The sequence below is a fragment of the Labeo rohita genome, chromosome 23, assembly GCF_022985175.1.
Source record: "Labeo rohita strain BAU-BD-2019 chromosome 23, IGBB_LRoh.1.0, whole genome shotgun sequence".
NCBI lineage: Eukaryota > Metazoa > Chordata > Actinopteri > Cypriniformes > Cyprinidae > Labeo > Labeo rohita.
In genome coordinates this window covers 2445667-2473097 of record NC_066891.1, presented here as the reverse complement: position 1 = coordinate 2473097, position 27431 = coordinate 2445667, and the positions used below count along the sequence as shown (strand labels likewise).

Genomic DNA, 27431 nt, shown 5'->3' with positions numbered 1-27431 from the left:
AATAAAAAACTAAAAAAAAAAAAACAATAAAAATCTTACTAGTATCTGGTAGTGTATGTTTTTTACATTTTATTATATAACTTGCTTTGTACAACAATCATAATATGAAATTTAAAAAAAAATTATATAGTAGATTGCATTAGAATTACACGTGTGTGTTTCTAAAAGTGTCATGCATATATTGTTATAAAATAGAATTTTAGAAAATTGCACACATTTTGCTATATTATTTTAAAATGCTTTTAATATATTTCATTATTTTGATCTGTAAATATTGTGTGTGTGTGGGTGTGTGTGTGTGTGTATTTAATTTTATATATAATATGCATTGCTGGACACTTTTTGAGCATGATAATATTAATATACCCACACACTGAGAGCACAATGTGGAGTCGATGGCTGACATATGTTCATTATTCTTCATGAGTAATATAGAAACTCTGCTGTGATATGCTGTCGGCTCCAGTGTTTTGAGAGTAATCCATCTCACTTTACTAACCATCAGCTCAGGTGCTGCTGACAGTCATTACGGGTTACTAGGCAACCAAAGCCCTGCCATTGTACCATCAACAACTTTAATATGACAGATAAAGTCGATTTAATGAGATATAAACACTGTCAAACAACAAAATAGCTAAAGGCCAACATGTGCATGGATTCGGAAGGTGATATTTCATTGCTAATTCAAGATTTTTGAGACTTCTGAGGGCATTTAAAGAAAAAAAGAAAAAGAAAAAAATGCTGATCTTAAGCTGTAATTGTAAATGTTAATAGAAAAATGTAGGCCTATATGGTTAATAAGGATTTTGAAACATACTCCACTCTATTGGAATAAGATATGTGACGTTAAATATTCAGTAAATGAAGAATTTTATATTTTTGTTTACAAAATAAAAATCCAGTCTATAGTGCTTAGTAGTAAAATGCAGATTCATTGACGTTTAACATCCAAGAATAGACATGTAATTGCTTTCTGGCGAATTCCCAATTTAAGTCAAAGAAACCTGGGAATCTAACGCTCACATCTGTAATGTACCGGTTCATGTTTTGGAAAAATGAGATGCACATCAAACTAAATCGATGGGACCATCCTCTGCTCTCTTCAGCTCCAGCGCGCGACTGCGCGTGCGCGTATCTGATGCAGAACAGAGCGTCGTCATTTATTCAAGCATGAGAGGGAAAAACACTTCACAGTTTCAGCATCAGCGATCGGAGGTTCATTCAGAAGAGCACATCGTCTTTGCAATGTCTGGATTGATTTGGAAGGCATTAAATAGTGAGTATGATTGTGCATAATGCTTATTAAGAATTGTGGTGCGTTTGTGTAGTTGGTTAACGGGTTTACTTATGTTTTGGTGGTGTGTGTAGTTATGGGCGTCGTTAATGCATGTGCAAATTAGATTCACTGTCCCTCCTTTGAAGAAGCACACGCGGGAAACGCGGTAACTTGTTAAAACAAATTTGATTCGAATTGAATGTTACGTTATATTAATGTGAACAGAATTAAAACTGAAATACTGCAACAAAATATAGACAAAGAGAAGAATAAGATATTTTTATCAACAGCTGCAGTCAAACCTAATCAGACTGGTCTGTTTTGCAGGGTTTTGGACAGCTCTTAAACTAATCTAATGTTTTATTTCTTTCTTTTTCCCCCATGAGGGAAATTTGAGCATTTATTTAGGTTTTGTTTTCAGAAGTGGCACATTTTTTAACACTCCAAACTGATTTCACAGGTAAAACAGTCATCATTGTAAGGGTTTCCTTACAAAAATAAGCTAACCATGGTTTTATTACAGTAAAAGCTACACTTGTAGTAGGGCTGAAATGATTAGACAACGTTATCAACAACGTTGACAATAAAAATAATTGTTGACAATTTTTTTTTGTCAAGTAGTCATTTGATCTCATATGACCTAAAGTAGTATTTTGTGTGTCAAATATATCTATTTGTATAAATTAATTCTAATGATGACCTAATATGATTTTCAAAAGCTGAAGTGACATTTTTATTTGTTAGAATATGTATAACTTAATAATTTACTATTACTGTTTAAGCGATTAATTGCGATTAATCGCATCCAAAATAAGTTTTTGTTTATATAATAAATACATGTGTACTGTGTATATTTATTATGTGTATATATAAATACACACACATACAGTATATATTTTGAAAATATTTACATTTATATATGTATAATCATATTATTTATCTTATATATAAATATATTTAATATATAAACAACATATTTTTCTTAAATATATACATGCATGTGTGTGTATTTATATATGCATAATAAATATAAACAGTACCCACACAAACAAATTATTTTGGATGCAATTAATCACAATTAATCATTGCCCAGCACTAATTTTAGTGCTAGAGTAATCAATCAAAGCCTAGTGATTCATTAGTGAAATAATTGATGATTAGTCGATTAATCATTCTAATAATTGTTAGATTAAAATTATCATAAATTAAAATAATCGACTGTTGCAGCCCTCAAGTTTGGTAACCATATTTTTTGGCGTATTGATTACCATTTGTATAACCATAGTTTTATTACAAATACTACAGTTAAACTATGGTTAGCATAGCAAAAGCATGATTAATTTGTGGTTACCATGATTTAGCTATAGTAATTTTTCCAAAGGGTTGGTTTAATCACCAGAATGCAGCAGGATTATCATTTTCAGTAAATTTAAAGATTAGTAGCAACAATGCATGCTAAATGTACAGTAGTTACACCAGGAGTGCATTTACAGTACCTAACTGAACTGACATAAAATCCATAGTTCCCTGTCTATCCAATGTCAATTAAAATGTTTGATCAATGAACATATGACAATGCAAATTCAGCACTTGTGTAAATCATGATGTATAGTTTTATCTTGATGTATTTACACTAGGCAATTTATTTTATTAAAACATTTTTAATAGTTGTTTTTCTCTTCACAGATGTGTCTCATCTACAACTAAGACATCACTAAATCAGAGCTCCCATTGTGACTACTAGATCCTTCTTCAACTATTGTCTGTTTCATGGAATCCCGACCTGCTTCCCTTCATCCCCCTAGAAACAATGAGCCCAAGGCATGCTGGGAATCTGAGTCCCAGCAGAGAAAGGGAAACCTCTCTCCTGGAACCAGGACAAGACTCAGAGAGAATCATGGGATTGAGGTACAAGCCAAAGAACAGGAGGAGACATCCACCTCCAGGGAATCTGCCAGCCATATGAAAACACTAAAACACACTGCATTAGCCACTTCTGCCATTCCAGCCGCAGACCCCCTCCCTGCATCCACAGCTGCATCGAAAATACCCACCATGCACTCAGCTACAACCAAGCAGGTCACTGTGGGAATAGCCAACACAACTGCTACGACTAAAACAGCAATGAAACATCCAACCAAAACAACTGCACCTGGAGTGGAGGTCTTAGGTTTGTCCAGCCAAGCTGGACCCAGTGGGGCAAAACCGAGATCCCCAAATGCGAGCCATGAGAAGAAGCTACAACCAAGTGCGAAAACAGTTTCCAAAAACATGCAAAAAACTGCATCAGCTTCTCATATCATGGGCTCCACAGACTCCCAACAAAAGATAATTCATAAAACAACTTCAGCTTCCCAGATTTTCTCTACTGACTCTCCCAAGAGTTTCAACCGAAGTTCTCTTTCCCAAATTCCCAGGGCTACGTCCAGCCCCAAACTTAAACCGCCTCATCCTACGTCTCTCAAAGTGGACAAAACCGAGCGGAATAGAAGAGTTACGGGCAAAGAGGGACTGCTGTTGACTTCTCCAAAAGATAAAATGATTGACACATTGGTGGAGAGCAAACTGAAACTGGGTACAAAAGCAGCAATGGGGGATAATCCTCAGGAGCTGGAGATAAAGAGTGGGAATGATGGAAAAGAGATGCTAGGAGACGAAAGAGAGGACGCTGTCCTTCCAGAACAAAAGCTTAGAGGAAGTGACCTGAAAGGGTGCAAAGAAACTTCCTCTCCATCATCGTATCAAGCAACAAACCCCTCTGCCGACAAGCTGAAAGAGCCAGAAGACAAGACTGATGCATATGTCACAACCCAAGAGAGTCACACAAGAGAGAGTCAGAGACTCTGGGAAAAGAAGGGAAGGGAGGAAGCAGAGAGCGAGGAGAGGAGGAAGCCAGGAGAGAGAAAAGGGGAAGCTGAGATTAAGAATGACAAAATGGCGACTGAGGTCAAGAAGGATGCTGTAATGAATGAAAAGAATAAGATTCCCAAATCCAAGAGCCTGAAGGATGCCGTGACGATGACATTTGAAGGTTTTCCAGTGACCGAAAGGAAGGATGCAGCACTGCAGGTGGATCTTCAACCGGTGTACGTTGACGTCGAGGTCCAGGCAGATGTGGAGGTGTGCAGCAGATCCACAGACACAAGTCCAGTCCATGATTGTCAACCCTACCAGGTGAACCCTGAGATTGACCTCAACTCTAAAGGCTTTCACAACGAACTCAATCTTGACAGCAACTCGGACTCTGATTGGTTGTCAAGTGTAACCTTACCAGACCCCAAATCAACAGGAGCCAAGCCTAGATTTCTAGGTCCACCCCCTTACAAATCCCCCAATAGCCAGAAACCTCTTCAGCACGTTTGTCAAATAGAGATTGAGCTTCGTAGCCAGTCTCCGCAACCTCTCAGTGAATTTGACTCAACTTGTCAAGTATCGGCTGGGGTGGCGGAGAAGACGTCCATGGAGAGGCTTAACTCAGGAGTGGAAGGAAAAAAGGAGGAGAGCTGTCCACCCCAGGAGATCGTCTGGGATGAGCAGGGAATGACGTGGGAAGTCTACGGAGCGTCGTTGGATTTGGAGTCCCTGGGATTTGCCATCCAGAACCACCTGCAGTGCAAGATCCGTGAACACGAGCGGCGTATCGGCTCGCTCCGGAGGTCCATATGCCTCTCCGAACAATCAGTTGGAAAGGGCAGGACGGGGAAGAAGAAAAGGAATGTCTTCAGATCGCTGTTTGCTGGATCTAGGTGCTGCTCAAAACCACGACCCAAAGAGGAAGCAGAAAAGTGACTCATTGTTATGTAAAAATGTTTTGTAGATGGTGCTACACTGGAGAATGTATAGCAGACCTAAAAATGTCTATAAATATGTAACCTACTGTTGCTTCATGTACGTTTTAGACCACGTTCAGAAGCTTGAAAAGATTTCTTGCCTATGGTCTTGTCCACAATGGCGAGATTGATGTGAACTTGTGGCCTTATCGGCTACGCTTGTTCTTGACTATGAAGTGCATGTGATTGTAGCACAGGGGTCTCCAATCCTACACCTGGAGAGCTACCGTTCTGCAGATTTCAGCCCCAACCCCAATCAAACACACCTGAACCAGATAATCAAGGTGTTCAGGGCTACAGACAGGTGTGTTAGAGTAGGGTTGGAACTTAAGTCTGCAGGACACTTCAGGAGCAGGGCTGGGGATCCCTGCTATAGAGAGACACCACTTTTTTTTCTTTTTTTGAAGTTGTTTTTATGGGCTTTTATGCCTTTTAAGAGAGAACAGTGGGGAGACCTCAGGAAAGCACTGGGTAGAGAGAGGGGGAGCGGGATGGACAAAGGACCTTGAGATGGGAATCGAATTTGGGTCACCGTGAGCGCAGTTGCATTGTATGTCAACGCACTAACCACGAGGCTATTGGCGCCAACAAGAGATGCCACTTCTGGCCATTCTGGTTTTGGATATCTGGATGGTTCTTAAATGTCTCTTAAAGGGATATTTCACTCATCGGTTACTCATGTAGTTCCAATCCCTGTATGACTGTCTTTCTTCTATGGACACCAAAAGAAGAATGTTTTGAAGAACAATGGGTACAACCCTGAGACATTTCTTAAGCTCTGTTTACACTAGTGCATTTTTGGTTTAAAACGCATTACTTTTGCTACGGTTATGCCTGTTGTTTACACTACTCCAACATTTTCGACGCTTGAAAATGGAGACTTTCGAAAATGCTGCAGACCCCATTTTACTTTGAAAACTCCAGGGTTGTGTTTCAGTGTAAATGGACCAAAACAGAGACTTTTGAAAACGATGGCGTGGCTGCCCACATTCGTTCCGGGACCATGTAAACAATAACATCATGCTCATTATGAATGGTCCTGTGACATGCATTTTAGGTTGTGTAGTGTGGATGGAGATTGTTGCTGAAACGCAGTGAAAACACCAGTGTAGACGGGAATCATTTTCATTTTCGATTTCACTAGTGTAAACAGGGCCTTAAAAAAACGAATAGAGTTTTGGATGATTCTGATTGTATTTCATTTTAAGGGTGAACTATCCTTTTAAAACTCATTTTGTGCTCCATCAAACATTGTAAACGTTGTTTTGGGTTAGCATGTTCACACTGTTGGTCTTTGTTTGGACAGAGTGAAAAATCTTAGATGTTTCGCAATATTTTTAATCCAACACCCATCATTAGAATATTTGACATTTTGGTATTTGTTGAGGCTATGTGAACTAGCTTAGTTAATGAGTTCACTAACATTAATCTACAAGTGAATTGTTGACTGTTATTGAAAGTTCAGTGACATTTTTTTCATTTTTGTAGAGGCAAAATTTGTCCACTGTCTTCACTCCTTAGTATTAACTTGTGTAAAGCTGAATGTCACTACAGTATCTGTACAGTAGTCAACATTTGAAGTGGATCAAAAAAGTTGATCAAAGTTGTGCTAAGATAAGAAGGGGTATTGTTTTGGTTTTAGGACAACTTTGATGAAATGTGGACTACAGCAGGTAAACATTTTGAAAAACAACTTATTTTTATCACTTTTTTAGAAAAATAAACAAGTTTTTGCGTTATGTTTTTAGGAAACTTCTAGGTTTTCTCAGAACAGTTAATGAGTGTCTAAATGTGAGCATTGATGTTTAGTCACTGTGGTCACTCACTTGCACACCTGAACAACTTCAAGCACTGGTAGTTGTTGTTAATGCTGGTAAATGTTAATCCCATTAAAAATGGATGACTTCCAGTTGGTTTGACACTGCAAAAATGCTGTCAGTGTCCTTTAGAGATACATAAAACTGAGCTAATAATCACTGTAGAGCACTTTAATAAAATAAAATAATGTTTGTGATGTTCTTCATGACTTTTTCCAAGTTAAGATGTTAAGAATCCTCATGCATGAGCCTGTTTTTTTTTTTTTTTTGTTTTCTGATGTGAGAGCCCTTTTAACTGTGATTTAGTCCTTGCATTTCATGTTATTTTTACCATGGTATCAGGACTTGACTGAATGAGGTCTTTGTGTTTTGGCAAAAGCTCTAAGTGATGTCTGCTGAATATTTTATCTTTTTCGTGTGAGGGAGCAAGACGTAGATATTGACTGTACAGAAGCGAGTGTGGACTAAATTTAGGTATCTTTGTTCTCAATGATGTCTGAATTGAGTCTAGCTTTAAATATTTCACTCAGGAGCAGCAATGCAGCACATACAGCTACCGTGTCCTGTGTTCGGTTGACATTATGGACCCTACGGAGCTTCTGCCCTACATACTTCAGTGAAATGAAGTGTGCAGCAAATGATGGTGTGATGGCTCTCTCTCATATACCTCTGTTTTGCTCTCTTTAGTTTTTGTGTGGCAGCGCTGTACTGATGTTCCTCAAACATTCTGGTGTTTAACAACTTGAACACTATAGTATAAGTATAGGTAAGTAAACATTAAGAAAAGTTTGCCCAAAAATGAAAATTTGCTGAAGGTTTATTCTCCCTCAGAGTTTTTCTTCAGCAGATTTGGAGAAATGTAGCATTACATCACTTTCTCACCAATAAATCTTGCAGTGAATGGGTGCCGTCAGAATGAGAGTCCAAACAGCTGATAAAAACATCAAATTAATCCACAAGTAATCCACACCACTCCAGGATTACTTCACAAACGTTACAAGACGTTAATTGAATTATTGAGATGTTTTTATCATGTGTTCTGACGGCACCCATTCACTGCAGAGACTGTTAATTCTCATTTTAGATCCTAGGGAAAAACAAGACATGTTAGCACAAGTCTGATTCCTGTGCTACTGTAAGTGCAGCATTTCATTTACTGTGATTTACTGCACAGCTAAAAACAAAAGCTCACCTAAACATTTATTTGCTACCACGCAAGTGCTACTGTTTCCTTAAGAAAGCGTGAATCTCACTGCAATTCGTGTAATGGTTTCCTCAGGAATGAGTTATTTATAGTGTATTAAAACGTCTCTGTTTTGAGTACTTGCTGATCTTTTATTCAGGACTTCTGCTGTGTTTACAGCGGAAACATGCTGTGATCCATCTGTGTGTGTATGAGGGAGAAAGAAAGAAACTCTTTCTCCCTCAAACACACACACTGGTAGTGCTAATGTCCCTAATGCATGTTTAATTCAACCATATTAGGGACCATAACGCATTTAGTTTAGTTAAAATTGTTCTTTAATGTTCTACAGAGGCGTTTATAATCATAATACTCCCTTTAGAGACTCTCTGTTGTTCTCAAATCTGTTGTTTTATGTTAGAAGAAATGCCATTAAGATCTTTTGGTTTGAAGGGTGTGTCTCATTATGTAGCCAAATTAAATATGTGATTAAGTAACATGGATATATTTGAAGCAATTATTGAAAAACACATTGTATGGGTCAAAATGATTGATTTTTCTTTTATGCCAAAAATCATTAGGATGTTAAGTAAAGATCATGTTCCATAAAGATATCTTGTAAATTTCCTACCGTAAATATTTCAAAACATAATTTTTTGATTAGTAATATGCATTGCTAAGAACTTAATTTGGACAACCTTAAATGTGAATTTCTCAATATTTAATTTTTTTGCACCTTCAGATTTCATATTTCCAAGTAGTTGTATCTCGGCCAAATATTGTCCAATCCTAACAAACCATACATCATTGGAAAGCTTTTTTATTCAGTTCTTATGGTAGGAAATTTACAAAATATCTTTATGGAACATGATCTTTACTTAATATCCTAAAGATTTTTAGCATAAAAGAAAAATCAATAATTTTGACCCATACAATGTGTTTTTAACTATTGCTTCAAATATATCCATGTTACTTAAGACTGGTTTTGTGGTCCAGGGTCACATATATGACAAAACCAGTCTTAAGTCGCTGGGGTATATTTGTAGCAATAGCCAAAAATACATTGTGTGGGTCAAAATTATTGATTTTTATTTTATGCCAAAAATCATTAGGAAATTAAGTAAAGATTATGTTCCATGAAGATATTTTGTAAATTTCCTACTGTAAATATATCAAAACGTAATTTTTGATTAGTAATATGCATTGTTAAGAACTTCATTTGGACAACTTTAAAGGTCATTTTCTCAATATTTAGATTTTTTGACACCCTCAGATTCCATATATTAAAATAGTTGTATCTCGGCCAAATATTGCCCTATCGTAACATACCATACACTAATGGAAAGCTTATTTATTCAGCTTTCAGGTGATGTATTGATCTCAGTTTTGAAAAATTGACCCTTATGACTGGTTTTGTGGTCCAGGGTCACATATGGTTATTATTTTAGCAGTTATCATCTCAACATTAGACAGTTATTCTATAAATATAATTAACAAACATTATATAAACGAACAGAGTAAAACAAATCAATTAAATAATACTTAAGTCAGCAAGAAAATGTATGATGGCGCCAAAAAAGAAAGAAAGAAAGAAAGAAAGAAAGAAAGAAAGAAACGCTTGAGCCAAACCCTCACACACCCCCTCATCTGATTGGACGAGCGGAGGGCAAGGACGGCCTGTGATTGGATACTGTCGTGCAAAGGAATGTGAATAACCTTTTGTGTACGTTACAGAAATTGAACAAGTGCATAGAACGGAGTTTTGGAAGGGCGGGGCTTAGCAGTTCGGACGCCGTCTCTGATTGGTCAGGTGGGATTAGTCTAAATAATAATTTATTTACTGTTAATTCTTCACTCTACTACCATTCAAAGTGTGTTAAAGTTCCTCTGTCTCATTTTTCCTGTTTAAATAAATATCCAAATCGCTTCTGAAGCAGAACTTGGCACCTGATGCGTGTTACTTTTCTCAGCGCAGCTGAGAATTGATCAATCACAGCCGTTTGCGTTTATCTGATTAGAGTTACTTCAAAATCATTTTGTAAACATTGCCGCGGTGTTTCCATTGTTAGCTTAAGTTCGAAGTCTTTCAGTTAAATCGTTTGTGGTTGTTATTGTATTATTATAGTCTTTCCTGACACAAGTTTCCTGAGATTTAACTGCGGTTTAAATGAGTTTTCAACTTGTGAGCCGCCAAGCGCCCCCTGTAGCAAGACTAGCATATCTGTCAGCTAACAATTTAACTAGAAAGTGTGTTGACACACCTTCTGTCACTCCAGCTGGACGAGAGACGGAGTCGGACACTAACTTTGACAACTTTGTCAACTAAATGATAAACCTGCTTGTTTGCAGCAGGTAAGTTGCTGTAAAATTGTTTTCGTGTGATTTGCGTTTATAACATTCAAGCGATTCTGACGAATGTAATACAAATCAGGTTAAAACTGGTGTATTAATGTTCTGACGAATTAATAATATTGAAAAACAACGTTATATTATTATCTGAAGGACCTTAACTGCAGTTTTTTATTAGGCAGCTAATATGTTTAATTAAAACATTCATATAATTTATTAATTTACATTTTGATGTATCTTTTTATGAGGTAATTTGTAATTATTTTACTGTTTTCATATAATACAAGCATAATCAAGATTTAAAAAAGAGCACAAGTTCAAAAAAATGTCTATTAGATAATAATATAAATACCCATGTAAAATAACCTATAAATAACCAAAAATAACAAACCATAACTATAATACATTTCAGATCAGCAAAAGAACAAAATACATATTTTTAGCAATAACATAAGTTAATATTCTATTATAACTGCTTTGTTATGCATTATGAAGCATTCACATTCATTGCCTGAGGTGTTTTCGTTATGATGCAACATTAATGTCACATGATCCAGTGATGTCACTGTTATGGTCTTGTGCTTGCATGTGTTTGTTTGGACATGAAACACACGTCTCACAGGTCAGCAATGACGCACGGCGCATGCATGTGAACTTGACACGAAGGGCTCACTAGGGGTCATTCAGGTCAACAAGCACATACTGACTTCAAATGTTTAGTTACCATAAATAAGCATTGGCTTTTTTTTGGAGGATGTAGTTGAATCTTCTTCATTAGACCATTAACTGTTTAATTTTGTTCACAGGAGTCCCATCTGAGGAACAGAAGATCGTCTCAATGTCCGTCTCAGTCGTCTCATTGTCCCGTCTGCTCCGATGCAGCCTGTCCACGGTGGGCCGGAGCGCCAGGTGCGCGTGTATGCGGGACCCGACCGCATCTGGCGTCCGGTGGAACAGCACTCGTTTGGACATGGACGGAAGCGGACGTCCAGCTACGTGGGATTCCTTTGGGATCTGGGATAACCGGATAGAGGAGCCCATCCTGTTGCCGCCCAGCATCCGCTACGGAACCCCTATCCCGCATATCAGCGTGTCCAAGGTGGGTTGTGCCTCCCACATCGGCCGCCGACGTGACAACGAGGACCGTTTCCAAGTGAACGAACTCACGCATAATATACTGTACTTCGCTCTGTTTGATGGGCACGGAGGACCACAGGCCGCTGATTTCTGTCACAAACACATGGAGCAGCACATCAGGTACAGAACGGAGTGACCTTCAGTATAGTTAACCCTTGAATTATGTTCAAATTCTGGTTATGGTTTTTCATGTCAAATAGACCCTAATTGGATTTTTTTAAAAAAAACACACTATAAAAAAATCTGGTAAAATCTGCAAACTTTTAACATTAACATATGTATGTATATATATATATATTTTTTTTATTATTTAAATGTAAATTAATAAACTGTTAAAATTAATACTTCTCTTACATTACTAAATAAATAAATAAAACGATATTAAACAACTATAAGAAAATGTAAATATTATTTTAAAAAATGTAATATATATTGAAAAAACTCAATAAAATGTAAAAACTGGTAAAAAAAAAAAAAAAACAGCAACATTTAACATCTAAACTAAAATGAATTAAAGTAATTAAAATTAATATACATATTTCTCACAGACAAAAAAGTTTATTTTTTAACTGTATTTAAAACTAGTATAATAAACAGATTTTTTAAAAAATAAGTACATTTAAATTAAAACTAAAAGAAATTACAAATCTGGTAAAACCTGTAAGCCTTTAACATAAACACGTCTCACATTACAATAAATTATTTAAAAAAAAAAAAAAATTTTTTATTCAAAATCTGAATATTATAAACCGTTTTTTAAATATTTTAAAACAAAATTAAATTTAAGCAAATTAAATTAAATTAAAACTAAACTAAATAAAATATGTATATTAATTGACATTCTTCCCACACTTAAAAAAAAAACTATAAAAATATTTTTTAATGCATTTAACAAATATTAAAAAAAGTTCAAAATGTGAATTTTATAAACATATTTTTAAAAATATTAATTAAAATGAACATTAAAGTAAATTAAAATAAAACAGTAAACTTCTAATTCTTTATAAACATTAATACTTCTCACACATTACTAAATAAATAAACAAACATAAGCACATTTTAAAACGGTATTTAGAATATTCTGAAAATATTTGTAAAAAATATATATTTAAAAAACTAAATACAATTTTAAAAAGTGGTTAAAAAAACAGTGAACATTTAACAATATATGTATATTAATTAACATTAATATAAATGTTAATTAATTAAGTTAATATTATGCAAAAATTGAATATTATGAACTGTATTTTAAATATTTTTAACAACTGAATTTAAAATATTAAAATCTGATGAAAACAGTAAACCTTTAACAGCTCGCAACAACTATTTTTAAAAACAAAATATAGATATTAGAAATATTATATTATTATAATTTCTAGTTGAAATGTTTAAATTAAAGGAGCATGGGTTTGATTTCCAGCAAAACTGAATGCTTTACTGATACAAATGCATGCCTTCAAAAAAACAGTCCATGTTAACCAGTATTTCCAACAACTCAAAAATGCATTATGGGTCAAACTGACCCGGGATCTAATATAAAGGTTAAACATACATTATTGTAAATGAAATGATTTTGTGTTTTGCAGGGATTGTTTGGAGGTGGAAACAGATTTACAGACAGTCTTGTCTAAAGCGTTCCTGCAAGTAGATGCAGCTTTGGCTGCGGAGCTGCAGATGTACGGCAATGGTATGATTAACATTTGGCCCATGCCTTTATCCAAAGGGACTTGCATTGCATTCAGAGTATTCATCTATTAGTTCATGCACTCATGCACACTTCATTAAAGTGTGTTTATGCATGTGGTTCAGCCTCTCTTATGATGGTGGGCACGACTGCAACTGTGGCACTGTTAAGAGACGGTATCGAGCTGGTCGTCGCAAGTGTTGGCGACAGTCGTGCTCTGCTGTGCAGGAAGGGAAAAGCCCGCAAACTCACAGACGACCACACGCCAGAGAGGAAAGATGAGAAACACAGGTACACACACACACTCATACAGTCAAACACACGCGCCAGCGCTCCAGGAATAACGTGTTCTGGTATGTGTAGTGATATGAGAGGCTCTGCGTATCTGCTATTAATAAAAGCAAAGACCCTGCAACTCATATTACAGCTCATGTCTGTAAAAAATGTGCGTGCAATGTTACGCAAGAGTTAGTTTGGTTATGTGCTTATTTTAAGAACAGTTTCTGTCAGTTAAATAAAAGTACTGTTTTGAGTTACTGTTTGGATGCAGTACTATGCTAATAGCATGCTTTTTATTAAAATACCTTGGAATAGCCTGTAAGAGTCAGTTTTTTAATTTGAGATTTATACATCATAGAGATACAGCTGTTTGAAAATCTGGAATCTGAGGGTGCAAAAAAATTAAAATACTAAGAAAATCATCAATAAACTTGTCCAATTTAAGTTCTTGGCCATGCATATTGCTAATCTAATAATTAAGTTATGGTAGGAAACTTACAAAATATCTTCATAGAACATGATTTTTGGCATAAAAGAAAAATCAATCATTTTGACCCATTAAATGTATTTTTGGCTATTGCTACAAATATACTCGTGCTATTTAAGACTAGTTTTGTAATCCAGGGTCACAATTATTGTGAAGAAAGACAACCTTTACAATCAAAACATTTAAAGTTTCTAAATATAGTGTTAATAAAATATTGTAGTTTTGTGTTTGTTTGTGGTTAGCTGTTATTTTAGTATTAATTATGTATTATTATGTTTTTATTCATATTTTGAATAACTTTTTTTATAACAAATTTTTACTTTAAGTTTTTTATTTTTTTTGCAGTTTTTATTAGATTTTTATTTTTCTTTCCTTTTTATTTTATTTGTTTTTCTTAATTATATTTATGTATTATTATAGCTTTTATTCAAATGTTAAATTACTTTTTATAATGAATTTTTACTTTAATTTTAGTTCGATTTGTTTTGCAATTTTTATTAGATTTTCATTTTCATTTTTCTTTTCTTGTTTATTTTATTAGATTTTCTTAATTATATTTATGTATTATTATAGCTTTTTTCATATTTTGAATTGCTTTTTTATAATGAATTTTTACTTTAATTTTAGTTCGATTTTTTTTTTTTTTGTATTTTTGCTTAGTTTTTCCTTTGAGTTTTATTTTCCTTTTTATTTTATTTGTTTTTCTTAATTATTTGTATGTATTATTATAGTTTTTATTAATATTTTGAATAGCTTTTTTATAGTGAATGTTTACTTTAATTTTAGTCAGATTTTTTTGCAATGTTTATTAGTTTTTCCATTTTTATTTTCCTTTCCTTTTTATTTCATTAGTTTTTCTTAATTATTTTTATGAATTATTATAGTTTTTATTAATATTTTGAATTGCTTTTCATTTTTATAATTAATTTTTACTTTAATTTTAGTTAGATTTTTTTTTTTGCAATTTTTGTTATTTTTCCTTTTTATTTTATTTTCCTTTTCTTTTCATTTTATTATTTTTTTAAATTATATTTATATAATTTAATTTTATATTTAATTTAATATTTTGAATATTATTTTAAATAATATATATATATATATATATATATATGTTTATTTATTTATTTTAGATTTTATCTAACATGAATTAGGTTTTTTTATGGTTTTAGTTTTAGTTAACTATAATAACACTTGCCAAGGCAGCATTTTAATTTTCATTTAGTTTAAGTTTAATCTAACTCTTGTATTTTATTTTATTTGAAATAAAAATAGTTTTTTATCATTTTAATCAGAAACATTTCTTGAGCAGTAAATCAGCATATTAGAATATTTTCTGAAGGGTCATGTGACAATGAAGACTGCAGTAATGAAGCTGAAAATTCAGCTTTGATCACATAAACAAATTACATTTTATTATATATTCATATGGAAGACAGCTATTTTACATAGCAATAATTTTTCACAGTTTTACTGATTTTTTTTTTTTATAACAAAAAAATACAGGCTTTATATTATATAAGCAAGATCTATGTCTGTGTGTGTAGAATTCGTCAGAGTGGTGGGTTTGTGTCCTGGAACAGCGTCGGTCAGGCTAATGTTAACGGCCGATTGGCAATGACCCGCAGCATCGGAGACTTCGATTTAAAGAAGACCGGAGTGATCGCAGAACCAGAGACCACTCAAACTCTAGTATGCACTTTAAGTTATTTTATAGTTAATTTCATAATTTAACAAAATAAAAGTCTGACTTTTAAATGGTTCTTTATTTCATTTTGTGAGTCTGACTGGCATGAAACATCACATGAAAATAAAATTACGTTCAAATGACATTGACAAATCGCTATGAATCATTGCTTTCTTACGCCTGTAGTTGCAGCACGCTCACGACTCTTTCCTGGTTCTCACCACCGACGGCATCAACTTCATCATGTCCAACCAGGAGATCTGTGACGTCATCAACCAGTGCCATGACCCCACCGAGGCAGCAAACGTCATTGCTGAGCTGGTAAGAATGAAATAATCTGAAGAAGTAAAATCTGACATAAGCTATTTAAATTTTATAACACAACTTTCTCAGGTTATTTAAGTGTGTGTTTGCATCATTCAGGCTCTACAGTACGGATCAGAGGACAACAGCACAGTCATTGTCGTCCCGTTTGGAGCCTGGGGAAAACATCAAAACGCCCAATACACGTACGACATGAGCCGAAACTTCGCCTCCATGGGCCGCTGGTCCTAACGGCGGTCAAAAGATAATTAACACTCCCAGTTAACAATCACACCACTAGTCTGTGTTTTCATAATAAACAAAAGTCCAACTCTAAGAACTCAAGCCTGAAGATCATAAAAACAATTGCTCTTCTGCATCTTTACATTCTAAAAGTAAATGTGGTGGATTAGTTTATAAATTGTGTTAAACTCATTACGTCATTCTTTCATGAAGCATTAGAAGAATGAATTCTGTGTAAATTTTGTCAGCATTAAATGAGACCCATCTAACAAAAGTAGAAGCCCTGTAAAAACAGAGCACTGATTATATTAGATTTATGATTTCGTTTAAAAAAAAAAGGTCTTTATAGTTTTATTTATGGGTCTTTGTAAGTTTTTATTTATTGGCTGAAATTGTATATAATAGTATGTCAGTATTGAATATAAAAGTACCTTGTATAGTAAAATATACCAACCCACACCTGTGCACACCCATTCAATTATTTGTAAAAATATAATAATAATCCGCTAAAATGGCCAAAAATGCTGTATTATTCGTGCCAAGCCAGTAGTTGGCGATGTAACACTTTGTAAAAAAAAAAAAAACACATACATCAACCATTTCCATAAAATCCGGCATTTTTTTGCACTTTAAAACCCGTTATTAAACGTTTGCATTTGGCTTATCAAAAAGGAATGGTCAAAATGCATAAAGATATTTCTGTTTTTAAGTTTTTAGATGATAGTTCACTTCATTCCAATAGGAATCTGTGCAATCAAGATCTTCACGCAAAGGTGATGAGATTTCGCTCATGTTTGTGCAAATTCACCGCGATTACCAAGAGAAAGCTGCTTGAAACCCGTTTCAACAGTGAAAAGTTTTTGTTTTCAAAAAAGATAACGTTATTGTCTCCATGTAAACTTAAAAATGCAAATTTGTGAAAAAACGGTGACGTCATGAGCATGGGCGTTACGTGTTTTTTTTTCAGGTTTCATAGTGCAAGTTTTATTAAATGAAACCGTTATTGCCTCCATGTAAACTTAAAAATACAAATTTGCGAAAATGGTTACATTATGTGCATGCACATTACTTGTTTTTTACAGGTTTCAAAGTGCAAGTTTTTGAAAGTGAAACCGTTACTGTCTCCATGCAAACGTAAAAAGCAAATTTGCGAAAATGGTAATGTCATGTGCATGCGCATTACGTGTTTTTTACAGGTTTCAAAGTGCAAGTTTTTGAAAATGAAACCATTACTGTTTCCATGCGAAAGTAAAAATGCAAATTTGTGAAAACAGTGACATTAAAGTGCAAGTTTTCGAAAATGATACCGTTATTGTCTCCATGTAAACTTAAAAATGCAAGTTTGCAAAAACAGTGATGTGCACATGTTTATCACATATTCAGGCTTGGCAAGTACATACTTGAAGAATGCATAGGTGTTTCTTTACAAAGTGACATCACCAACTACAGGCCTGGCATAACACAGCGTTTTTAGTTGTTTTTTTGTCTCAGTGATAACTGGGATTGTTTCAACAATGTTGTCGCCTGTATGTAAAACTTTGCTGTTTTTAGTACATTTGTTGTCCTGTAAATGTACCCCAGGTGTGATTGTTTAAAGGTGTCATGTTGACATTTATGTCATAATAACATCAGCAGCTCTCTGTATATATTTTAGAAATGTTTGTCAGTGTAAATGTCTAGAGGAACTGCAGAGAGAATTTACCTGTTCAGCGTCTTCTGCAGTTCTCTCTTTTATAAATGTGTTTTGGTAAGAAATGTTTGTATGTTTTCACTGCTAAGCTGTGCTGTTAAATCTGTGCTCTTGGTTGCATCACTGGAATCATACAGTCTTGTGTTTTTGCCTTATCCAAACACAGTGGACTGATTTTCAGTATCCTATTTCTTGGACACATGATTTCAACTGGGAAATGGTAAAAGGGTTTAGTTCTGCATTGGTTTACAGTACCGGTTTAGAGAGATTCACTTGTAAACTCTCTCAGTGTAGTATTAATATCTTCTACACTGCTGAGGGTATCACATATCAGTTATGAAATATGAATGTAAAGAACTTCCTGTGAAATAAAAACTGTGTTATGAAACATGGTGGAGCCACTTCTGCTCTTTAAGTTTGTAGTTAACATCACTGACCTTTGAAATTTAATATAATGCATGCATAAATCTTTATTTACTTACAGTCACTGCTGGACTTTAGTACATTAGACTGTGTTTAATTTTTTTGTTTTGTATGTTCTCAACAAAAGCGTTTAAAAACAAGATTTAATTAGATGTTGCTTTGTGTGGCACAGAAGCATGTTGGATGCTCTATGGATAAAAGCATCTGCCAAATGCATACATGTACTGTAAATGTGGGTCTGGAATTGGAGGCAAGTTATGGCATTTTGATACAAGATTATAAAGTTGATCATTAATTTTCTTTAGAATTACGTGCGCTGAGGAATAAGATCAGGAATGTGTATTTTAGCCTGCAGTAATCATGGTTGTCCTTTAACTTTGGAGAGTAAGGTGAACTATGGCTTGAGCTGTATATGGTAAACACAACCCATATGTCTTGTGAACTGGTTGGCTAAAAATACATGAGAACAACGTGTTCACCTTATATTACGTGCATGTATTCTGCACATTGTGTTCTTAGTCTGCAAGCGTCTACAAAAGTCTAGATCTGAATTTAGGTCCATTTCAAAGGTGTAGAATTTAGTAAGGACGCTAGGGACATGTTCCTACCAATATCTAGTGACTAAATTATCCCTAGCAATAATTTTGATTAAACAATTAAATATATGTGTACGTAAACCCCCTTAGGTTATAATTTCGGCCGCATCTGAAGTAGTTTTTTTTTTTTTTTTTTTTTGAAATTTCAATTAATCTCATACAACTCGGAACTAAGCTAGCAGTAGTACTAAGGTTGATGCAAACAAGGCTGAAGACGCGAAAAGCATAAGAACAGACAAACGGTTTCAATTGAAGTGAGTCATTTACGTTGGAACCGCTCTGAATGATTCAAACTCGTGACTTAGATTCAGTTCAAGCCAAAAAAAAAAAAGCCATTCATTTTTAAACGTGCACATCGCTTTTAATCATTTTAAAAAGCACGTAGTGATGGGTGAAACAGAGCTTTTCGAAAATCCTAATCAGTTTAATCATTGCGTCGCAAAATGATTCACTGTTTTGAGGTGTTCCCATCGGATCGTATATTGCGAATCATTTGATTCAGATCGAGACTTCAAAACACGCATAGCGAATCATTTTATGTGGACTGGAAATACGTAGCGGGTTCGAGAATCATTTCTGGAATTGAAAAATTCAGATCGGTTTCGGGAATCGTTTGATTCAGATCGGATCTTCGGTGCGCTTTTCGCGAATCATTTCATGTTCTGAAGTCCCGATCTGAAATGAATAGTCGCGAATCATTATTCAGATCGGGACTTTGGAAAGTGGATCGCGAGTCATTTGATTAGATCGGAACTTAAGGGCGGGATCGCGAATCTTTTGATTCAAATCGGATCTTTGGTGCGGTTTTCGCGAAGCTGATCGAGGCTTCGGAGCGCGTTTCGCGGATCTTTTGATTCAGATCGGAACCTCGGAGCGGGTTCCCGAATCATTTCGCAAATTAAAAGATTCGTGATATGTGCTCCGAAGTCCCGAACTGAAATGAATAGTCGCGAATCTTTTGATTCAGATCGGATCTTCGGTGCACATATCACGGATCTTTTAATTCGCGAAATGATTCGCGAAACGCGCTCCGAAGTCTGAAATGAATAGTCGCGAATCATTATTCAGATCAAGACTTCGGAGAGTGGATCGCGAATCATTTGATTAGATCGGAACTTCAGGGCGGGTTCGCGAATCTTTTGATTCAGATCGGATCTTCGGTGCGCTTTTCGCGAATCATTTCTGATCGAGGCTTCGGAGCGCGTTTCGCGGATCTTTTGATTCAGATCGGAACCTCGGAGCGGGTTCCCGAATCATTTCGCAAATTAAAAGATTCGTGATATGTGCTCCGAAGTCCCGATCTAAAATGAATAGTCGCAAATCATTATTCAGATCGGGACTTCGGAGAGTGGATCGCGAATCATTTGATTTGGTCGCAACTTCAGGGTGGGTTTGCAAATCTTTTGATTCAGATCGGATCTTCGGTGCCCTTTTCGCGAATCATTTCTGATCGAGGCTTCGGAGCGCGTTTCGCGAATCTTTTGATTCAGATCGGATCTTCAAGGCACGTATCACGAATCTTTTAATTCGCGAAATGATTCGCGAAACGTGCTCCGAGGTCTGAAATGAATAGTGGAATTTGCAGTGGATCGCGAATCACTTGATTTATATCAGAACTTCAGAGCGGGTTGGCGAATCATTCGATTCAGATCAGAACTTCGGAGATTGTTTGCGAATCATTTAATTCAGATCGGAATGCACATCGCGAATCCTTTCTTTCTTTAAACAATTTTTTAGTAGTTTTGTAAGAAAGAAAGAAAGAAAGAAAGAAAGAAAGAAAGAAAGGTGAATGGCATCTTTCTCAGAGGAGTGACAAAAACAGCAACTCACGTCAAAGTCTGATTTGTATTATAGCCTAATTATGTCCATAATCTTTTTCTGAAGTTTGGATTAACTCCTGTTGCTTGACCTTTTTACCAATGTCAAAATCCGCCCTTGGTCCATAAACTAAAGAAATAAGGTGTATCAGGCTTGTATTAGTATTTTTGACTGCTAAAAGTGGAGTGCGTTGTAGTGGGCACTTCTGTCCTCTACTGGTGAACAAACATAAAGCAGTAGATCTACCAGTCCAGATTCATCAGACACTTTTCAATCTTTACATTTAAGCATATTTGATTACAGTATATTAAATGTAACATGTGAAAGAAATATAATGACACTCTATCAGATTAACAGCAGAATAAAATATTATATAGAGAAAAACTGTAGCCTGTGTTAGTGTAGAGCTCATAAAAAAACTCATAATATTGATTAAAAAATAAGCAGAATTCTTTTTAATATGGTTTTAGATGGAGCACAACAGGTTAGAGATCTGCACGAGATTAGATTTTTTAGTTGTGATGAAAAAATGTTTTTCAGGTAACCCTAAAAATCATGCTTCATGTGTTAATATCTTACTTTATTGGTTTTATTCAAAGCAAGAAATCCATATGTTTGAATATGGATTTGAGTTATCTGTCACATATAAATATGTGCACATATGTAGGTTGTTTTAAGTATTATAATTTAAAACGGTTCACTTAAGTTATTAAATAAATATGTAATTGCATATTAATCTTTTATATTGTTCTTTGGTATTTTATTGCTAGATTATTTTAATATAAATACATTTAAATAATTTCGTTTTGAAGCACTGGTCTATAGCGAGCAAGCAAAATGTGTGGATCACTGCAGCCATCTACTGGTCATCTCGATCACTTAGGTTTAAATACCATAAAATTACAAAATAAATGCACAAGTGTGCTTTCCTTTGAACCATTTGAAAACCGGACGTTTAAAACATTCAGAAACCAAGCAGCCTAATGCAAGTGTTTAAATAACATCATTATAAATTGTGTGTGCTCAGGCAAGACAGAAAAGAACACTGCACATCCTCAATTAGAAACGAAGCTTGTAAACGAAATATAAATCAGTGCCAATCTGTTATTACTGGGCGGGGCTTAGACGCTCCACCTAAGCTCAGCTAAATGAGACATTAATTGGAACACCTGCAATATTAGTAGTGTGTTTGCAAAATACCTTCATGCAGTTTTTTTTAAGCTAGTGTTAATTATAGAGCTAACAAATATTCATGATAATAACTAAACACTTTGGATGGAAGAGGAATTGCACGAAGTTCAGAACAACATCTCGGGACGCTGCAGATCTTCTAAAAGTAAGCTAATGGTTTATGGTCTTGCCGCCGTGCCAATTTTTTTTCTGGCTCATGATAAACCTGGTCGCCGTGCCAGTGTTAAATGCTGTTTTTTTTTTAATGATGTCTGGCTCATTCTGTCATGTGCGCAAAATTATAACTGCTCATGTGGCCGTGTGTGTGCGCGCGCAAAGGCGCTGTAATCGAAAGAACTGGGGTTTCTGTTTTGCTTCTCTGGAGTACTGTCTGATTCATGTAGTAAGTCGCGAAATTCAGTGGTCATATAGGCTATTTCTGAATAATAACCATTGTCCTGTCCAAGGCAATGCTGGCTTACCGTGTGCTTTTATTAATATAACTGATTGCATTTGGTTACTTTTATGGAAAGTAATGCATTGTTACTTTTGCGTTACGTTTTGTCACCAGGGCTTACTCATTTTTAATAACAGAAAACCTAAAAGTTGTTTTTGGCAACTGTAAAGGCCTTTTCACACCAAGAGTGAAATTAACAAGCCTCAGGCTGAAGGAACTGCCTCTACACTTCACTACTAATTTCTCGCAACACGGGACAGGGAGGTTGTTAGTGAATGAATAGGAAAACAAGTAACTCGGATATTTTTTAGTAAATGTAAAAGTAATGCGTTACTTTACTAGTTAGTTGAAAAAAGTAATTTGCAACTTGCATTACCCCCAACACTACTAGTAATATGGAAAAACAAACCTTTTCAAAGCTTTGAATCAGTTGAACCAATTGGTTCGCAAAATGATTCATTGTGTGGAAGCGCTGTAACGCATGTGACGCCTGCTGGTCAAAAAAAGTGTACACTGTAAAAAATAAAAAACACAATCTGTTGAGTCAGCTTAAAACAATTTGTTATACTGCTGCCTTAATTTTAAGTTCAGTCAACTAAAATAAGTTTAGTCAACTTAATGTTAAGTTGTACTGAGTAACAACTTAGATATTTGCGTTTGCTAAACTTAACAGATGGGTAAGTAACCCAGCTGCCTTAAAATTAAGTTGATTCAACTCAAATATCTAAGTTGTCACTTAGTATAATTTAACATTTCAAGTTGAATAAATTTGAATGTTGAATATTCATAAACTTGAATAAATGTGATTTAAAAATCATTAAATGCCATTAAATATTAAGTGTGTATATATATAACGTGTTCTTTTATGACTTCACAGGAATTGTTTTGATTTGTTTAATGACTAAACGGGCGAATAAAACTATTAGGCTAACTAGTTTTTCTTAGCCTATAAATGTTTCATTAAAAGTGTCTCCAAATGTATTAAACTGGTGCAAAATCAGCTAAAACCAGACACTGGTTCAGCGGTTTGATAAGCGCTCGGAACCAATGGTTCGAAACAAATGATTCGCGAAAAATTCACGAAGCAGTGTTTCGAAAGCACCCTTCGCTACATGGTCCGTAGTGGTCCATTTTGGACAATTTATATTCCCAGGTGATTTAAGTAAAGCTGCATTTATAGTGACGGCCCGCCATGAGGCAAAGCCAACTTAAAACCGAGTAAGAAAAAGTAAAAAAAAAAAAACGATGTATTGTTAAAGTTTAGTTAATGTCAAATCCTCAGAATGTGCGTTACTTGTTTGTAACTTCACAATTTCACCACTGTTAACCATAAAATAGCTACTGAATGGTAACTTACACAGACGATTTACTTTCGGCGGTGTACTTCACCGTGAACACGTTTTTTCTCTCTCTCTCTTAAATCGGGCAATGTAACTTCTGGAGAAGGACAGACAAAGACTAGTGCGCATGTGTCAAGCGCCCATGTTCCCGCGCACGAAATTTTCGAAGCTTCATGAAGCAGTGTTTCAAATGCGCCCATCACTAGGTTTAATGTGATTTGGTCTATTCTTAATTTCTCTACAGTCTCAGAATTGTGAGGTGTAAAGTCAGAACTGCAAGATATACATTTTCTCGCAATCGCGAGTTTCTCACAATTCTGACTTTTTCGCAATTGCGACTTTATATCTCGCAATTCTGACTTTACAAGAGAGTAGTCAGAATTGTGAGAAAGTCAATTGCGAGATATAGAAAGGCAGAATTGTGACTATAATTTGCGATTGCAACTTTTATCTTACAATTCTGACTTTTCTCGCAATTGCGAGTTTGTATCTCGCAATTCTGACTTTATAACTTGCAATTGCGACTTTCTCACAATTCTGACTTTTTCTCGCAATTGCGACTTTATTTCTCAGAATTGGGACTTTTAAATCGCAATTGCGACCATTTTTATCTCACATTTCTGACCCCCCACCCCAACCTCGCAATTGCGAGTTTATATCTCGCAATTCTGACTTTAATACTCGCAATTGCGACTTTCTCACAATTCTGACTTTTTCTCGCAATTGCGACTTTATTTCTCAGAATTGGGCCTTTTAAATCGCAATTGCAACCATTTTTATCTCACATTTCTGACCCCCACCCCAACCTCGCAATTGCGAGTTTATATTACGCAATTCTAAGAAAAGCCAGAATTGTGAAATTTGAAGTCACAATAAAAAAAACAGGCTTCCATACTTTTCTGAGTGTTGCGGGGCAGGTTTGCTTTTGGGTTCAGGAGAAACACGCATTTTAAGCAGGTCATTTAGTTGATTATTAGTATTTATTTTTATTTATTTCTTTTTGTACGAATATTACAAGGATGTAGTAAGAGGTTGAAGCCTTGTCTCTACACACTCCGATGTAGTAGGTGGCAGTATGTAGGTTTTACGACTGTTTGTAAGCCGCCATTACACTAAACGGAGGAGATTCCCAGTCTTCCGATCCATTAAACTCGCAGAGAGTTGAGTCGCTGCGTTTATTTATGCTTCCATACATTTCCAGCGATTATGTAAATGAGGCCAGCGACTGTAAACTGACTAGTGAGACTAGAATATTGTTCACTCGTGATGGCTGGAAGACTGTGGACTCCCGAAGCGGAGGAGACTCTGATCGAGCTCTGGCAGGAGTCTGCATGTCTGTACGACATTTCTTCCGCCGATTACCACAACCGGGAGGAGAAGGACAAACGATGGAAGGAGGTCGCCGATGCGCTTCAAATGCCTGGTGAGTTTTATGTTTAGTAAATGTGTGCGATTTACAGAAAGAGCGCTAGTATAAACATTTATTCACCGCAAACTTCCACAATAAATGCTTCTTGGCATTGACATGGAAAGCTACGCTCCTGGTGTGTTTAATGAATCCCTGTGCACAAATTTATGTGTAAACTAAATGTACTCTTGCTCATTTAAACTTGACTTTAATCTAATACCGCAGAAGTGAATTAATAAAATAATAAATAATAAATGCATCGAAGATTTAACCAAGATGTGATTGTTTATACTGGGGGAGGAGCTAATAATACTGTTATTGCAGACTCTGTCAAAAAGGCTCAAAATCGAATTAATTCACTAGATTATAGTATGCAATTCTGCATATTCATAAAGGTAGTGATGATTTGCAAGCGCTGCTGACTTTAATTAATTGGCTGGAGTGAGATTTTTGAAACCATGGTCTGAATAAGTGACACACCCCCATGTTTTTAATATTGTTTTTTTTTTATATATATAGTTTCTGCGGGTCATAATACGTTTTAAGAACGATTTAAATTAGCATATGCCCAAATGAAGGGATAAAAATGTTTTAAATCAGAGCAGAAAGTCTTAAATCCATACTGCAAATATGCATTTTCCTCAGTATTTTTCATTTCCACCTTAAATCAAGATACACTTACCTGACATGCGAAATTAACATCAATACTTGTTTTCTGAGAAACTGAACAAAATTAAGTGAGTTTATGCTTGAAACGAGAACAAACGTGTTAATAGCATGAGAACCATTTTGAACCGATTGACATTTGTTGTTGTAATCACAAATTCACTTAGTTTTGATACATTTCCCATAAAATGAGTAATTTTGCTTCAAGTATGTTGTTGTTGTTGTTGTTGTTGTTGTTGTTGTTGTTGTTGTTGTTGTTGTTGTTATTATTATTATTATTATTATTATTATTGTTATTATTATTGTTATTATTATTGTTATTATTATTATTATTATTATTATTATTATTATTCATTTATTCATTTATTTTTGCCCCCCCCCCCAATATATGGGTTGTTATTGTTGTTGTTGTTATTGTTGTTGTTGTTATATATATCTTTTTTTTTTTTTTTTTTTTTTTTTTTTTTTTTTAATTCATTTTTATTTAATTATCTAATAGTTGGGAGAAAACTAGTTAAAAGTAGTAGTAGTAGTTGTTGTTGTTGTTGTTTTGTAGTATTATTATTATTATTATTATTATTATTATTATTATTATTATTATTATTATTATTATATTGTAAAATGACTATGCAATGAGAGCTAATAGAAATTTTATTTTTGAACTTTGAGGTGTTGCTAATACAAGACTTGCATTAAAAGACCATACTGATGTGTTCTGTTCTTTGTTTTTTTTTTTTTTTTTTTCTCTTTAAAAAATGTCTGTACTTGGCCTTAGAAAAATAATCTTAGTCTTAAATTTACATTCGTAAAACTGGCAGAAGCCCTGTTTATTTTCGTCTTAATGCGGATTACCCAAATACTGCAGCCGAATGTTGTACTAGTGTACTAGATTAATTTTTAATACATTTTAAGGTCAAAAGTTTACATGCACATTGCAGAATCTGCAGAATGTTTTTTACCAAAATAAGAGGGATCATACAAAATGCATGCTATTTTATTTAGTACTGACCTGAATATTGATATGATATTTAACATAAAAGATGTTTACATTTAGTCCACAAGAGAAAATAATAGTTGAATTTATAAAAATGGCCCCGTTCAAAATTTATATCCCCTTGATTCTTAATACTGTGTTACCTGATCCACAGCTGTTTTTTATGTTTTTCTTGTTTTGTGATAGTAGTTCATGAGTCCCTTGTTTGTTTTGAACAATTAATCTGCCTGCTGTTCTTCAGAAAAATCCTTCAGCTTTTGAGATTTTGAGAGCAATCTTTTTACACTGAAGACAGCTGCATATGCAGCCATTACAGAAGGTTCAAACGCTCACTAATGCTCCAGAAGGAAACGCATGCATTGAAGGGGTCATCGGATGCTAAGTTCACTTTTACATGCTGTTTGAACATCAATGTGTGTTGGCAGTGCATGTACAAATCTACCCTATAGTGACGATGATAACCCATGCACTGATTTTTAATTAATCTGTAAAAATAATATCCCCTTTTTTAAATCGAGCCATTCTCAGATGCCTGTCGGTGTGCCGTCACTCCCACGATAGTTGATTGACATGAGTGTTTTACCTGAGATCAGCTGT

General features: G+C 34.9%; 3 protein-coding genes across 6 annotated transcripts in view; all 3 read left to right on the top strand.

Moving 5' to 3' along the window:
- The first annotated feature begins 1157 nt into the window (after nt 1–1157).
- On the top strand, nt 1158–7670 carry gprin3a (GPRIN family member 3a). The gene is made up of 2 exons (XM_051096255.1): nt 1158–1276; nt 2963–7670. The coding sequence occupies exon 2, from the start codon at nt 3047–3049 to the stop codon at nt 5063–5065; it is 2019 nt and encodes a 672-aa protein (XP_050952212.1). The 5' UTR covers nt 1158–1276; nt 2963–3046; the 3' UTR covers nt 5066–7670.
- Nucleotides 7671–10298: 2628 nt separating this feature from the next.
- Nucleotides 10299–18354, top strand: ppm1ka (protein phosphatase, Mg2+/Mn2+ dependent 1Ka). 3 transcript variants are annotated; one of them, XR_007825500.1, is made up of 8 exons: nt 10299–10458; nt 11262–11712; nt 13179–13279; nt 13402–13567; nt 15587–15731; nt 15913–16047; nt 16150–17354; nt 17469–18354. XR_007825500.1 is itself a non-coding variant. In XM_051096256.1 (7 exons), exons 2-7 carry the CDS (start codon nt 11294–11296, stop codon nt 16279–16281), a joined length of 1098 nt encoding a protein of 365 aa, XP_050952213.1. In that variant the 5' UTR covers nt 10299–10458; nt 11262–11293; the 3' UTR covers nt 16282–18354. The 3 variants fall into 3 exon arrangements, 2 of the variants coding, with proteins under 2 accessions (XP_050952213.1, XP_050952214.1); XM_051096256.1 differs by having other exon boundaries at nt 16150–18354; XM_051096257.1 differs by lacking the exon at nt 10299–10458 and adding an exon at nt 11075–11142 and having other exon boundaries at nt 16150–18354.
- A 3620-nt stretch (nt 18355–21974) lies between these two features.
- wu:fb74b10 (uncharacterized) overlaps nt 21975–27431 on the top strand; it is a 9127-nt gene continuing 3670 nt past the window's right edge. Inside the window, exon 1 of one of the 2 annotated variants that reach the window (XM_051096438.1) lies at nt 21975–22135. In XM_051096438.1, coding sequence (XP_050952395.1) covers nt 22075–22135 — 61 coding nt within the window. In that variant the 5' untranslated portion in view covers nt 21975–22074. Of the gene's footprint in view, nt 22136–24683; nt 25190–27431 lie in introns of those variants that run through there. The other variant, XM_051096437.1, reaches the window with a different exon arrangement.

What these genes read in the sequence shown, in the direction of transcription:
- ppm1ka (XM_051096256.1), top strand. Translation starts at nt 11,294, where the DNA reads ATGTCCGTCTCAGTCGTCTCATTGTCCCGTCTGCTCCGATGCAGCCTG. An exon ending in AGGAAAGATGAGAAACACAG is followed by an intron (nt 13,568 to 15,586) that starts GTACACACACAC and finishes CTGTGTGTGTAG; the next exon opens with AATTCGTCAGAGTGGTGGGT. An exon ending in CAAACGTCATTGCTGAGCTG is followed by an intron (nt 16,048 to 16,149) that starts GTAAGAATGAAA and finishes TGCATCATTCAG; the next exon opens with GCTCTACAGTACGGATCAGA.
- gprin3a (XM_051096255.1), top strand. Translation starts at nt 3,047, where the DNA reads ATGGAATCCCGACCTGCTTCCCTTCATCCCCCTAGAAACAATGAGCCC.